Source organism: Xylocopa sonorina, chromosome 1 (assembly GCF_050948175.1).
Source record: "Xylocopa sonorina isolate GNS202 chromosome 1, iyXylSono1_principal, whole genome shotgun sequence".
Classification (NCBI taxonomy): Eukaryota; Metazoa; Arthropoda; class Insecta; order Hymenoptera; family Apidae; genus Xylocopa; species Xylocopa sonorina.
The window spans coordinates 14,033,159-14,048,228 of NC_135193.1; the positions used below are offsets into that span (position 1 = coordinate 14,033,159).

The window sequence follows — 15,070 nt, forward strand, 5'->3', positions numbered from 1 at the left end:
AAATATACAATAAATTTTTTATATATAACATCTTTTACGTAGCTATTTATATTTATATAAAGGAAAATTGATATATAAAATTTCAAATGAAAGATGAACCAAAGCTTTCTTTCAGTGTATAAGTAATTAGTGCACTATCGAAGTAAATAGTATACTATCCAAGTACATACCTACTTCAATCTGTTTTCTAGCGAAATGCGCATGCGCGTCACAAACTGGAACATCAAATACGAGATCGAATGCATCCCTGTATTATGATATTGTAATATGTAAAATATCTTGCGCATACAAAAATATGCATATATCTTCATACATAGTTTTCAATTTAATCCAGTTGGTGCCGAGCTTCTGACTAGTGATATCATCGCGACGGATTAAATGGGATAATGTAAATAAGTCTCCATTAACAAAACAAATGTATTGCTCCCTGTACGTACGTGTGTATGTATCTATGTGACATGTGACACATTTTTCTCAAATGTCTTCTCCTAAAATCGCCGAATATTCAGGCAATTATCAACGTTTCAATGAAGATACAAATGTATCACTCGAACAGGACATCTCGCACCGATCTTGTCAAAGTGAGCTGAATCTATTTTAACGTTTTATCATTTTAATTAATTTTATTTTTTTAGATAATTTACAATTACACATTTCTGCATCTTTGACAGCTATATTATTGTTGTTGTTTCTTTTCCAACACTTTTATCTTTTACTACTTATTTAATTACACATTCGATGCCATTTTATACACATATATATCATAATTAACATGTAATTTTTTATCTTCCACATAACTATTTACAATAGCTCAATTAATTTTAATAATATTACTATCTTTAATAAAAATTTTAACAAATGTTTTAACAAAATAATTATATATATATATATATATTGTTTAATTATTTTCATCGATCTGAAGAATGCTATTTATTTTAGCGTTTAAATGTTTTATTTATTTTGAATATGTTTGTTTTCATTTTTATTGTAGAATATGGATCTATGCTATCATGTTCTTCTACAGAAATTCATTTAAATTCTCCTGCTGAAAGTACAAGAACATCTGATCAATATACTCATAAATTTGAAACAGATGACGCGCAAAGAGAAACCATGTCTGAAAATGCAACAATTCCGTCACATGATTCACTTGCTGATCACGATTTGCATTGGGAATTGAATTATCATGAAGCTGCAATATTTCTAGAGGTATTTGTACATTGACATTTTCTTGGATGATAATATGCATTGATAAGTGCTTTCAAATATAAAGTACCACTTATGAAAAATAATTTCTATAGGAAGGTAGGAATAATGAAAAATTTGACTCCCATCCGAAACATCCAGAAGATTTACCAGCTTATCTTTTAGTTCATAATAATTGGTATTATGGATTAGATTTAATGACTTCGCTTATACTTTTGGCTTTGGCTCTTGTAGAAGATCCAGCTGTACCATTATTTGGTGTAAGTTACTAATTGACAAAGTAATTAACACTGTTTATACATGTTTTGTTACTTTTAGATACCAGTGTGGGCACATGGTTCAATAGAATTGTTAGCTTTGATAATTATAGGCATAGAATTAGCTTTAAAGTTAAGATGGATTGGTTGGTCAACCATGTTAAAACACAAACGAACAATGCTGAAGGTAAAAGTAGCTTGTTTTTTAAAATTAGGTTTACTAGTTTATAAACTTCATTTCAATGTATATAAGCTTTCTTTCATATGTCCCTGTTACATTTCTACATATACTTGATTATGTTTTGTGTTTTATAATTATTAGTAAATAATGAATTATGAGATTCAAGTACAGTTTTCTTCCACTACTTTGTCAATATATCCTGAAAATAACATATAATACAATGGTTGTCTTCTGGAACACTGATACAAAAACAGTGAGGGTACTAATGAGAAGATAAGCAATGCTACAACTGCAAATTATTCTAGATTACATTTTTTACAAATAAAGCAGTGATAAATGCACATTATTTCTTCATTTGCAAGATATTACATATAATAAATACCTTTATTGTAATATGTCTGTCAGAACATAACTTCAGTTAATCTGTATGTATTGTGTCTGTGATGGCACTCTTGGACTCATTATTGACTAGTGTACTGATGTATATTCATGTCTATTACATAATGCTATAAAAGCATTAAACATTAATGATATACTTATATATGTAATAGCATTATAGAGAAAACAAAGTATACAAACAGTGAAATTGTAGTTATTACATAATAATATAAAATTAAATTCTGTGCAATCTTTTTTATGTATACACAAAAAATATCTTTGAACAAATTTGTTTACAACTGGACTTTATATTACATCGACATCTGGGTCATTAAATCTCAAGAACATAGTGCTAGATTCTAGTTAGCTAGAAGATTTGTTTGATATAATAGAAAGATTTGTTGGAACTATTACACATCACATATTATTTATAAGCTACCTCATTTTATTTTCTCCAAACAAATATTTTGACGTATATATGCACGGTATGAAAAAACGTTTTGAATAAAAGTTAAATAGCTTTAAGGGTGATATAATTTAACATGAATAGTTTCTCGTAGCTGTTATTCTTTATACATTCATCTACTCATGTTAAGCTGTATAATCTTTTATTTGAAACATTTTTTGATACTTTTTATATCTGTCTAGAGTAAATAAAGTAACATACTCTATGTGTGTACATATATTTACTTATAAACCATTCATGTATATTATTTTTACAGTGTGTCACATTGGTCATTATGTTTTTTGAAGCAATGACAGTATTAGTACGACAGTCATCGCACTTCCGTGTAACGCGTGCTCTAAGGCCTATATTTTTAGTTGATACCAAATGTTTTGGGGGTGTTCGAAGATTTATAAGGCAAATACTCTTGACATTACCTCCAATTTTGGATATGCTAGGCTTGCTTTTATTTTTCATAATAATTTACACAGTACTGGGCTACTACATGTTCTCTGAAATGAATAGAAATTTTTCTACACTTCAAGATAGCTTTGTCAGTCTTTTTGTACTTCTTACTACAGCAAAGTAAGTATTATATCATACTTTTCTGATTACTTAATTTCTATATTATAATATTTATTTAATAATAAAATTTATGATTAGTTTTTTATAACACTTTCAGTGTTTAGTTTTCCAGATGTGATGATGCCATCATATTCAAAAAATAAATGGTATGCAATTTATTTTGTATCTTACTTGTCTACAATGTTGTACGTGATGATGAATTTGATGTTGGCGGTAGTTAATGAAACATTTACAGCAGCTGAGCGTGATAAATTTAAAAAGCTGTTTCTACATAAAAGAAAAGCTTGTCAGCATGCTTTTAAATTATTAGTATCAAGACAAAATCCAGATAAAATGCGATTTCGTCAATTCGAAGGATTAATGCGATATTATTCTCCAAATAAAAGTATGTTACATTTATATAAGAGTACATTAAAATTTTTCTTTTGAATGAAAAGTTATTAAATCACAGTTTGTTTTGTACTTATATAAAGGATGTCTTACAGGTATAAGAGATATTGTTTTAATGTTTCAACATTTAAATGCTTCTGGAAGTGGAGTTCTAAGCATTGAAGAGTTTTTAAATATTTATGATACTACTATACTTCAATGGGAACCACAATATTCTACTGTACCTTGGTATCACAGTACATCGCAACCTTTGCAGATTCTTTGCACAGGAGCTCATGCTGCAATCAGGTGGCCATATTTTGAAACTGTAATGTGTAAGTCTCGAAACAAAATAGATTTGAAAATTCAAATTTATGATTTGTTATATTCAAAAAACATAATAAAATGTTTAGATGTAACAATCATTGCAAATGGTATCGCCATGATAGTAAGGATATTGGAGCCAGCCGATAATCTTCACAGTACACTTTTGTTTGCTGCATCTTGGGATACCTTTTTTTTCGGAGGAAGTAAGTGCAAATGTTTTGTCAAAGATTTTATGAGGAGTTGTGAATGAAAAATATTATAATAATCTTAATAGCAATTTTATTTTGTAGTATTTGTTGCTGAAGCATTGATAAAAATATTAGGACTTGGCACAAGGAGATATCTGAGTTCAGGATGGAATCTTTTCGATTTGGGCACTTCTGTAATGACGCTTGTTGCTGGCTGTATTTTATGTCTCTTTCCTACAGCAACATTTTTTGTCTTGTTTAGGCCACTTAGACTTTTAAGACTGTTCAAAATGAAAAAACGATATCGAGATGTATTCGGTACGCTCGTTATTTTAACTCCTTTGATGTCTTCGACTGCAGTGGTTATGCTTGTTTTATATTACTTTTTTGCAATTATTGGAATGGAACTTTTTGCTGGATACAATATGCGAAATTGTTGCAAGTGGGTATAAAAATGTTATTTTATTTTAGAGATGATATTTTCCAATTAAATATCTCACATGTAATACTTTTGTTAACTAGGAATACAACAGTTGAAGATTTTTACAAATATTCCGTTAATGAAAGTACTACACTAGGGTATTACTATCTTAATACTTTTGACAATCTTATAGCTAGTGGTATGACTCTTTTTGAGTTAACAGTTGTTAATAATTGGTTTATCCTGATGAATGCATATGCATTTACTGTTGGAATGTATACAAGAATATATTTTATGATATTTTATTTGGCAACAATGATTGTTTTAACAATCGTGGTATCTAGTTTCTTGGAGGCATTTCGATTTAGAATACATTATAAGAAATCGACATCTAAACGTGACGGTAATTATACTTGTATTCGTCTGAATTGCGTTAATGCAGTTCGCACGATCTTTTTTAATCTTAATATCTGTGTTGTTTAAAGTGATTATATAGGGACATACATATTCCTTTTATTTCTCTTTCTACAATAATAATTCTGTTATAGAAGAGAAAATGCTTCATGAAGAAGTGGAATTGAAATGGGATGACTTGCAATACATAGTAGAAGATTTTCAACTTTTAGAACAATTGCGACCATCGCTTATAGTTGGTGTAAGTTTCAAAGTTTTCGAAGAAAAAAAGAAGTATCTTTTTAATAGTAATTATTACAAAAATATTGCAGGGAACTACTGTTTTTATTGGATCACGTCCTCGTACAAGAGAAGTTTTGCAAAGAAAAATGTATACAAATGAAATTGCTGAATGGATCGCAGAGGCGAGGCAAACAGAGAGACAAATTTTATCAAATATTGATCATAGTTTAGAAGAAAATTGTAGGGAGGATGCAATTTCTGAATCAGATCATCTAGGGTTGTCAGAAAACTTACAGCAAACACATCGTAACACATCGTCAAATGTTGTCTAGTATAATAATAAATTAAATTTGTGCTTAATAATTTTCACATTACATACCACACAACGAGGACCTGTAGTATAAAATTTTCTACAGGGCAATTAAAATTTTTATAAAAACCAAAATTTTCAAACAGTAATATATTTAATTAATACAAGGAATAATAAAAATTTTCTTCCTTTGATTATGTTGTGATACACAGATATAATTAATCATTTTTATAAAAACGGCCTTACTTGTAGTTTCAGCAAATACTTTCAGCTCTGCTTACAGAGATTGCGCCACCAGGTAATGCTAGCAGTCTGCCAGATCTACTTTACAATTAATAACTTTGTTTAGTGATGGCGCTACGAATAACATAATCGACACGACGATGACTGTGATCACGAGTGGTATGTGGGAACTCTTGTAAAAGTGTTTTTTTTTTTATTGGATATCTTTGTATGCATTTTTCAGTGGGAAAGATGCTTCTTTCTCTCTCTCTCTCTCTCTCTCTCCCTCTCTCTTTCTCAGTATTAAAAGAATTAAAATAAAAAAAAGAGTAATTAAACAATTAGTGTACATCTTGATTAAATAGTGTATTAAAATTGTAATTTTAATCTGTGTATTAATGTTACATAAATACTTTTTTTGAAACTTACAGTTTATTATAAACATATTTTAGATCATATTAAACTGTATTAGGAACCAAAACAATTTCCCTGGTATGAAAATATACAGGAATAAAATTATTTAAGAATTTGAACACCCGGCCCTCCTAGAGTTGTTAATTTAACAGTAAATCCATCTGCAATTAATTTTCGTGATATACTAGAGATAGTTTCTGGTTCGGTATCTGGTAATAAGAGAACATATGCGTGTCCACCACCACCGGCACCCGTAAGTTTAGCTGCCAGAGCATAATTTTGTGCTTCTGCACAAATTCTGTCTAAAGATGGATGGGAAACTTGACATGTGGCTAACAGTCCTTGATTCATGTTAACAAGCGTCTGCAATAATTATATAGTAAGCAGTAAGATTTGAATACACTTGTAAACATTGAAAGTAATAACTATTTTTTTCTTATTACTGATCAAAAATTTTAAAGTATCATTAATTGTTTGAATTTAATCTGAATACCATTTTTCTTTTGAATAACAAAATACTATTTTCAGAATAGACTGATTTTTTTCTGGAGACTTTTACAACTACCCTATTCGAATCTATTATTTTTTAGGATTTAATAAATAAAATATTTACCATCAATTGCCTATATCCATCAATAATATTTTTGTCGTTAGTAGATGAGAACATTTTTAATTTCTCAATAATATTGATTGCTTCTTTTGATATATTATCTATCGAATCCATAATCAGATTAATAATAACTGGATATCTGGTCTTCAGTTCTAATAATCTTTCCATTAAAGCCTTTGTGCTTCGATTAACTCTTGTGTCTATCAATAAAATTCTCATAGCATGTACATTGCTTATTGGCTTTATGTAATCATCCTTCTTAAATTCTATTATGGATCCATATGTACACACAGAATTATCTATTCCAGATGGATTTCCATGCATAATTCTTTCACAATTTTTTGCATATTTGGAAACAGTGTCTAAGGTGGAACAATCGAATACTTGGTAAATACCTTTTTGCAAACGTGACCAATTTAAAAAACACGCAGCAAGACAAACTGCGAAAGAACTTGAACTACCAAGTCCAGAACTGACCGCCAGTTCTGTATCTAGTTGAACTTGAAATGGTTTAACAACAATTTGTTCCTTTTGAGCAATGTAAATAAAAAGATAAAAGAATGCCTCTAAACTTAATTTTTGTTGTAGATTTGCAAATCTAACAATACCAACAAATTCTTTTACTTTATTATAAAACATATCATAATTTTCTATCAATTCTGAATCTTTGTTAGCAAAAAAAAAATTTTCTATTTGTTGCAAATGTATACTAACAAATAAATTCACTTTAGGGAAACATATTTTAACGATTTGATTTGTTTCAGGTAATTCTGTAAAGTTTAAAGTTGTGTGTAAGTCTACGCTAGCTGCAACAGCTGTTTTCCCATATACCACAGCATGTTCTCCGAAAAGAATAACTTTTCCTGGTGCAGACACTTTGAACTGAATCATTTTAAATTTTTTTAGATTTGCACACCAAACTGTCAATAGAAATGAAAAAGTTTATTTAAGAAATAATGCGGTATAAAATCATTTACAGGAATTAAATAGAGAATACCGTTTTATCATTTCCTATTTTTTCCACTCTGCTGGTGTTAAAGTCTTCTGTGAGAATGCATGAATAGTTTTAAGTTCTTCTTCCAATACTGAATTGACCAATCTAGATTTTATTGATATAATAAACAGTAAGTATTTAATTAAAAGGAAATAGAAATATTTTTTAAATTGTGCAAAAAAATTGAAAACCTAATACCTGTGTCGTGATAGAAGTGGCTTTCCTTCAAATGCACTGGAAACAACTGTTACGGAAAACTTATCTCCACATCCATCAGATTCATCCACAACTTCCTATAACATTTGGAAAAGATATTACAAAGTTACTTGATTTGATGATGAGACAATAATATGCACTTTATAACACATTAGAAAATAGCAACTGTACAATAAAATTATTATATAAACGGCGTTAAAAAACTTTTAAAAAAGATCGATTTTTCTCTCATATGACTTTACTTGTATAGTCTAATAAAGACTAGTGCCATTGCCGAACTAGTCGTAATCGGTTATATCTATACACGTAATACTATTATTATGTTAATTTAGTAAAATAATATTCAGTAAAAGAGCAAAGTTCGATACTTCGTAAAACGTTATATAATTTAGAGAAATGCATTTATCTTATATTTCATAGATGATAACTATGATATTTATATATATTTATATATGTATATTACAAATTTATTAACGTGAATATTGAATAATTATCTTAATATGATACATCTGTTACAATTGTTTATACTTAAACGCGTTCATTATTTACAAAAATATATGTACATAATATGATACATCTTAGATTAAAATGAAACAATTGCTAAAGTACAGAAAAAAATAAAATTAATTTTTTTATCATTTATCAGTGTAAATTTTGACATCAAGGGGAATATGTGGTACACAATAATGTAACATAAATTAATTTAATTTTTACTTTATTTTAAATTTATATTTCCTTGCATACAAATTGTTTATAATTAAAGTATAAATAGAAAAGAATAAAATGTCCAAAGGAGTACATTGAAATTAATAAAGTAAAGAGATCTGGATATTTAGTTGGAGGATTTAGAAAGTTACTAACAATAGAAAGTACTGTTACTCCTAAAACTGAGCAATAAAACAGAATTTTTTTCTTATGCAATAAATTATAACTTAGGAAAATGAAATAATTTTTAAAATATTGTATTAACTCCTGTTTCAGTTTTATAAAAGTTAGTTTATTCCTACTGTTTTTCAAGTTTACTTTAATCTGTCTTGTATTGAATGTAATATGCATTTGCTTTTTTGAATTAACATTATTCAACAATTCATTGTTACTAAATATGTCAGGACATACCCATAAAACACAAAAGTAGTAAAAAATTAATGTGCTGCAATATGCCATATACAAACCATCTTTTATGAATAAAGGCAACATGCTAAAATGAGAAATTATCAGAAACCAGAAGCAAGGAAACGAATCACTTTGAAAATGTAATAAAACTGGAATTGCAACAAGCAGAATTGACTTTTCATGAACTTGAAAGGAAAAGAGAAAAAATGCTAATGAACAATTTATAAGGGACATAATGAATCTCTCTCTCTGTGGATTTAAGTATAGATTTATACAACTTGGTAAAATTGCAAATGTTGTTACGATCAAACAAATTTTTGCTAATACTACATTTGAAATAGCATTGCGTAATTTATAAACAACATTAAGTGTACACCAAATATTAGCAACTTTATCTTCAAATACACCTCTGGCAAGTGGAAATAATCGAAAAATGACATTTGTGAATACTTCAAAGTTTTTAATAAAAGGTAACCATATAATAAAGAATGTGGTAACTACTGTAACTGATATGCATAATAACATTATAAAATTAAACCTAGACCAAAGTTCTTTTTTTGTAGGTAAATATTTTCCCAATATATAAAAGAAAATTGGTAATGCATGATAAAGTTCCATTTGCTTATAATTTAATGCAGCAACAAATAAGATTGATCCCGCAATAAACGAACCTTGTAGCATAGCTGTAACAGCACTAACAAATAGTCCTAATGAAAAAGAATTATACTGAAAATGTCCATGATCTATTAATATTAAACCTGGATAGATTAACATCATTAAAAGATGGGTATATCTTTTTCTCAAACCAAAAATAGTTAACTCTTCTTCAATATTTTCTGATTTTTGACTAACTGATATGAAATATATGATCGATGGTATATAAATTAAAATATCTACAGAAAGGACAGTCAGTCTCATGAAATACTTGTGATCCTCAGTTGAGAGACCTCTGGATTCATGTAATTTCACATAAGAGGAATTAATTTTGTTAGCAATGTAACCCAATGCAAAACTATGATATGCTGTCAACGGTGGGTAATCTAATCCCCAATATTGTAAATCATTTTCTGTTGTGTTCATATACCATTTTTCGATTGGAATGTTTAATGTTATTTCTTGCCAATGTCGCTGCGCTTCATAGTCTCCAAACATAGGAGGTTTTCCTTGACCACTGTATGAATGGTACGTAATGCACCATCTCCAAAGAAGGGCTAATAGCGAGATAAACACAGTTTGTGTGATCGCTTGCATTTCTGATTCAGATGTATGTATATATTTTATATGTTAAGTACACCCTCGATTGCAATTAATGAGAATATGTTTCAGAAATAACAGTTAGCTACACCTATGTTTATCATGAAAAATTTAAGGTTAGAATAAAGACGGTCCGAGGAAACATAATAAGTTGTATGCATGCAAATCTGCTAAAATGTATAAAAAATACCTACCACGTGTGAAGCATTTAATCCCTCGATTAACTTATGTTTTATATGACTTTCAGTATATGACATATTTAACAATGAAATCTTTTAACGTAGACCTCCATTCACTGCTCGGCTCTTTGAATACGTGGAATATGTACGTTACTACTTGTACATATACGTGCATGTACATGTTAACAGTTATTTTTATAAATTTTAAATATTAAAATTGTAAATATGTTATACGTTTACGATAAGGCGAAATGTTTTATTTTTATTCTGTAATAATGTTTCTATATATTCGAATAGTTGTTATTTGGATATTGGTCAAGTACAATTCATCTTTTCAACTTGATGGTATTGTTTAATATGATGTTTTTAATCGATTTTTAAAATTTCGATTAGTCGAATAATCCACACATTTCGAGAGTGATCATCTTTATGTTTTTTTTTTTGAATAGTATTGTTCCTATTTCTTATGATTACGTGAAAATTAATGCGAAATAACGTTACCTGGAGAACGTTGATATGTTAACGAAACCTTTGTCCAAGATAGATTTCAACACATTTTACGATACGGTAAAAAGTTTAAGTGTATGTGTCGGTTGTTTAGATAGATTATTTAAATTACAATTACGTCTCATATTCTATATTTTGCGAACACATTATGTATTCAAAGAAAGACTTAATTTCAAAGAACATTAATTATTGGACAACGTCTAATAGAAAATAATAATAGAGAAAAAGTTTGTTGGTTATTAATCAATTTGCTTATTAAATTTATATATACTTTACATTAGAAGAAGAAGACAGGCTGACCATTTTTATATCTTTCTGGTTTACTTTTTATTTAGCATTAGCATAAATAAATTTAAGAGGATAAATTACAAAGGAAGATTATTCTATATATACAATTTTATAGATTCCTAACAAATGTAACGTTACATGCAATTATATAATTAATCGATATATAAATTTCTTATGTAAAAAATATAATTTCTCCTTTATAGCTAAAATAGTTAAACATTGTTCAACATTAAATGTATTTAACAAGCTTGTTTACTTCTTAAATAAATATAACAATATACAACTTTATTTTTATAAAAGCTATATGAGGGAAAACTAAGTGTTTTTTTAACAAACTATAATATAATTACTATATTATACATATTTATGGCACATCGATATTGTCTAATACCTGTATTCAAGTGTATTTGACTTTTATAACAATATTTAATTATCTTTAACAATTGCAATATATATTATAGCATTAGAATTATTGTGAGATTTACATTTAGATTAATTTTTTAATGTATTTTCATTATTAGCAAGAGTATTATGATAGTATTTTGCATGGATTTGAAGAAATAAAAATGTTAGAAAGAGTAGTTTTAACCTGATATCATTATAATGTTATCATATCTTTTCTTTGTTTGTCTTAAGATTTTGAGGAAAGCAGTCATATTTCTTTATGAAAACGTGTATATTATGCATGTAGCATTTTGATACACAACTAGAATATAGTAAGCAATCAAGCAAAGTAAATGTTTACTATTATACTACTATAAAATCTCTGTTACTTGTACATATATTTGTTTGATAAACGTCTCAGTAATTTAGCAATATTTATACTTATTGCTCTATAATCCATATTTCTCTGAGTATTTAATGTGTGTACAAGTGAATTTTGTTCTATGGTTTGCTAAGTATGTTGAATTCGTTTATGTGTGTGTATATATGAATAACAAATCAAATTTTTAATTTACTTGAAAGAAGGCTGATAATATTAGAATGAACTACTATTTTGTATGTGAACAATTACTTCAGAAATTTTTTCATTTGACTTGTTTGATATTTCATACTATATTGAGCATTTTCAGCTTTAGTGATAAGAGAATCTAACTTATTTAAGTGAGATCCCATCTTCTGGTTGAGATCAATCTTTTTTTGTATTTCTATGCTAGTTTCTGCATTTTCCACTTGTTTCTTGTCATTGGATAATTCTATTGCCAGGTTTTCTTCATTTGTAGATATTTCAGGATCAATATTTTTTGGCTCACTATGGTTTTGTTCAGTGAGCTTATGATCTTGTATATTGTTTTTAGATTTCACTTTGACCTTTAGTAGAGTACCCAAACTGCCACAAACAGTCTGTAAAATACTTTTGTTTTATAAAGTATTTCCTTAAAATATTAGATTTACATATTATTAAACTTAGTTTCATTAAAACAAAATGAATAAGTCATAGAATAATGATATCTAATATAAAATTGTTTAACCTTGAATCTATTAATCTTTTTCTGCGTAACACTGAGTATGGTGTTTAATTCATCTAATCCACCACCAATTCGTTGTGTAGCATCACTTGATGAATCCAAATTCTAGAAAGTATATATATATATATGTGTATATATATTTATACACATACACATATATATCAAAGTTTATTTCAAGTTTTACAAATAATTAATGTAAAATTACTAATGTTTCACATATGTAAATGCACACAAAATGTTATACGTAAAAAATTATACAGATAGGTATAGAATAAGCTTAGGAGCTTACAAAGCAAACAATAGAAAAAAATATAAGAATGTTGTGTTATTAATACTGCAACTCATCAATTAAAAAAGCAAAATTGGAATGTAATGAATGCTTTTTTTTACAGAAATACAATTATGCAAAACATAAGTTCAGAATTTTAATATGTATACATATATGTATAATTATAGAAATTCTAAAACCGCGATTCGACAGTAAATACATATAAATATTATATTTAAAATTTATAAAAATATTAGAAATGTAAAATACTCCTTCGTATTACTTTGACTTTCATGTGAAATATTATCTGGTATAGCCGTAATAATTACTTGCATCATCGCGTCATCGTGATCTTCGTTAGGATGATCTTCAGCCTCTAGTCTCTGTATTTTATTCCATTCTTCTTCGCTTGGTATCGGTAATCCCAATAATTCTGCTCTTTCGCAGGCGTGAATATAAGCCTGAGACATTTTGCAGCTATATTGATTACTTGATTATTTTCTACTAAATTATATCCAACAATATACTGTACAGAATGTTAACCGGAGTAAAGTTTAGATTTATCTAAAATATTCTAAAGATATTATAATTTTGACTGAAGATTAGAGAAGGGTATGGACGAATATCAATCTAAAGAATCCATGTTGAAGGAAATCGTGCGCAAACTCCGATAGTTAAAGTATATCGAACACTATAATAAAATGCATTAAGAATCCAGCATGGAATAAATGAGTGATTAATGGAACCTTAATTTTATATAGAGTGACTTGTATGTGAAAAATCGAAAATTTAGAAGATATGTATGTGTGTATATTATTATTATTTGATCTATCGATTACACATTTAAAAAGTTGTTTGTTAAAGTCAAATAATAATCTTAATCAACGTTACACAATATTAATTTTAACATATATTTTCATGTGTGAATTAATACGTTGGTGTTTTCTCTATTTTGTGGAAAAATGTTTTTTTTTGTGAAAGCATCATTTGAATCAACGTAGAATTAAATTGCAAATTTACGTACGGTTTATATTCAAAACTAAAAAGAGGAACAATAATTTTTACCAGTAATTACTGTGATACATGGGAAATAAATTATTATCGATGTATCTATCATTGTTTTAAATTAAAAAAGAGCGTGATCATTACTTCAAGTAATTCTGAATTCTTATCAGCTAAAACTGCAATGGTCATCTACGTCTGCATTTCAGGAAAAGGACCAGAAACTTTTAACATGTTCAGCTCCGCATTTATCGCCACAATCTAACAAGAAGAAACTTTTCGAAGAATTCCTTTTTAGTTTATCTACGCGATAATTGTTACGAAGTACGAAACAGTAATCTATGCAATGTAGAACGTAGTGAAATATGTACATTTTGTATACATTAGTTTCTTTTCCTCAATGTAATTTGTAAGATTAAGTTACACCAATTTATGCTCATATATACATATTCGAATTTATTATTTATTCGTTAAGCGTTAAAGAGATTTTTTTATGACATGAGGAAATTACGTGAGAGTTTGCAGGTAGAATACGTGGAGAAAAAAATTAATTTTTATTTTGTTTAACATTATGTGGTGAGATTTCATATATTAATTCAATACATGTTTATTAATTCGATTTACTAATGACGACTGAATGTATATATATTTAATATACAAAGGTATATTCAGACACTAAAATCCGCTAGATATGAAATTAAAAATATTATTTTTGATATTGATACTAAAGTACTTCCAATGTTTTAATGGAGTTCTAATATTCTGATATAAAGTAAAATAATATGAAGTTATTGACTCTTTTTAAAGTTGAATTATCATACATTAAATAAGCGTGCGTTTTGATCGCAAAATTAGCATATTCACTTGCTTCTTTTCTTCTTACTCAGGTTAGTTTAATACATGTTTTAACTGGAAATATTTTTCTATATGTATCCATATATACACAACTGAAGACGTATGAATATATGTATAATATTATATTCGCGCTTTTCAAATCCAATTTCCCTTGATTCTTTGTGCACACAATCCTGATCCACGTGATGTTGTCGAGATAGGTAGAATTTTAACGAAATTTCAATTCTCGCATACGATTTAAACCAAACCCTTCGCTTCGTTAATTGCTTTCGGATAAATACGAGCACTTTGTAAGTGTCGTTATAAAATATGTTTCTATTTCGCTAAAAAGTAATTTTTCTTTTAAGATTTTTTATTGTACTTTTTATTATCTGAT

At 27.9% G+C, this 15,070-nt stretch overlaps 5 protein-coding genes across 8 annotated transcripts; 1 reads left to right on the forward strand and 4 right to left on the reverse strand.

Annotated features, from left to right (window-relative positions):
- Positions 1-203: 203 nt before the first annotated feature.
- On the forward strand, positions 204-5,356 carry Tpcn1 (two pore segment channel 1). 3 transcript variants are annotated; one of them, XM_076908740.1, is made up of 12 exons: positions 204-581; positions 992-1,209; positions 1,302-1,466; positions 1,525-1,650; positions 2,745-3,052; positions 3,157-3,437; positions 3,538-3,756; positions 3,835-3,951; positions 4,039-4,378; positions 4,459-4,760; positions 4,906-5,012; positions 5,083-5,356. In XM_076908740.1, exons 1-12 carry the CDS (start codon positions 479-481, stop codon positions 5,323-5,325), a joined length of 2,529 nt encoding a protein of 842 aa, XP_076764855.1. In that variant the 5' UTR covers positions 204-478; the 3' UTR covers positions 5,326-5,356. The 3 variants fall into 3 exon arrangements, with proteins under 3 accessions (XP_076764855.1, XP_076764859.1, XP_076764863.1); XM_076908744.1 differs by having other exon boundaries at positions 1,025-1,209; XM_076908748.1 differs by having other exon boundaries at positions 1,094-1,209.
- Positions 5,357-5,938: 582 nt separating this feature from the next.
- On the reverse strand, positions 5,939-7,648 carry Gny (ALG6 alpha-1,3-glucosyltransferase garnysstan). Of its 2 annotated transcripts, XM_076892961.1 has the most exons (4): positions 7,547-7,648; positions 6,945-7,469; positions 6,553-6,749; positions 5,939-6,302 (listed from the first exon to the last, which is right to left on the reverse strand). In XM_076892961.1, the coding sequence occupies exons 2-4, from the start codon at positions 7,438-7,440 to the stop codon at positions 6,042-6,044; spliced, it is 954 nt and encodes a 317-aa protein (XP_076749076.1). In that variant the 5' UTR covers positions 7,441-7,469; positions 7,547-7,648; the 3' UTR covers positions 5,939-6,041. The 2 variants fall into 2 exon arrangements, with proteins under 2 accessions (XP_076749076.1, XP_076749070.1); XM_076892955.1 differs by having other exon boundaries at positions 6,553-7,469.
- On the reverse strand, positions 7,519-7,845 carry LOC143424795 (uncharacterized). The gene is given in 2 exon segments (XM_076897140.1): positions 7,519-7,648; positions 7,742-7,845. Coding segments are annotated over 2 exon segments (234 nt in total).
- Positions 7,846-8,485: 640 nt separating this feature from the next.
- LOC143424864 (dolichyl pyrophosphate Man9GlcNAc2 alpha-1,3-glucosyltransferase-like) lies at positions 8,486-10,788 on the reverse strand. Its single transcript, XM_076897258.1, has 2 exons — positions 10,317-10,788; positions 8,486-10,211 (listed from the first exon to the last, which is right to left on the reverse strand). Exon 2 carries the CDS (start codon positions 10,121-10,123, stop codon positions 8,486-8,488), a length of 1,638 nt encoding a protein of 545 aa, XP_076753373.1. The 5' UTR covers positions 10,124-10,211; positions 10,317-10,788.
- A 720-nt stretch (positions 10,789-11,508) lies between these two features.
- Positions 11,509-13,491, reverse strand: LOC143423483 (uncharacterized). Its single transcript, XM_076894860.1, has 3 exons — positions 13,167-13,491; positions 12,573-12,674; positions 11,509-12,444 (listed from the first exon to the last, which is right to left on the reverse strand). Exons 1-3 carry the CDS (start codon positions 13,305-13,307, stop codon positions 12,112-12,114), a joined length of 576 nt encoding a protein of 191 aa, XP_076750975.1. The 5' UTR covers positions 13,308-13,491; the 3' UTR covers positions 11,509-12,111.
- Positions 13,492-15,070: the final 1,579 nt, after the last annotated feature.

Coding starts and splice junctions, on each gene's coding strand:
- Tpcn1 (XM_076908740.1), top strand. CDS start 479: ATGTCTTCTCCTAAAATCGCCGAATATTCAGGCAATTATCAACGTTTC. Junction 1,651..2,744: donor ACAAACGAACAATGCTGAAG/GTAAAAGTAGCT, acceptor TTATTTTTACAG/TGTGTCACATTGGTCATTAT. Junction 3,757..3,834: donor ATATTTTGAAACTGTAATGT/GTAAGTCTCGAA, acceptor TAAAATGTTTAG/ATGTAACAATCATTGCAAAT.
- Gny (XM_076892955.1), bottom strand. CDS start 7,440: ATGATTCAGTTCAAAGTGTCTGCACCAGGAAAAGTTATTCTTTTCGGA. Junction 6,303..6,552: donor ATGGATATAGGCAATTGATG/GTAAATATTTTA, acceptor TAATTATTGCAG/ACGCTTGTTAACATGAATCA.
- LOC143424864 (XM_076897258.1), bottom strand. CDS start 10,123: ATGCAAGCGATCACACAAACTGTGTTTATCTCGCTATTAGCCCTTCTT.
- LOC143423483 (XM_076894860.1), bottom strand. CDS start 13,307: ATGTCTCAGGCTTATATTCACGCCTGCGAAAGAGCAGAATTATTGGGA. Junction 12,675..13,166: donor ACGATGACGCGATGATGCAA/GTAATTATTACG, acceptor TATACTTTCTAG/AATTTGGATTCATCAAGTGA. Junction 12,445..12,572: donor AAAAGATTAATAGATTCAAG/GTTAAACAATTT, acceptor AGTATTTTACAG/ACTGTTTGTGGCAGTTTGGG.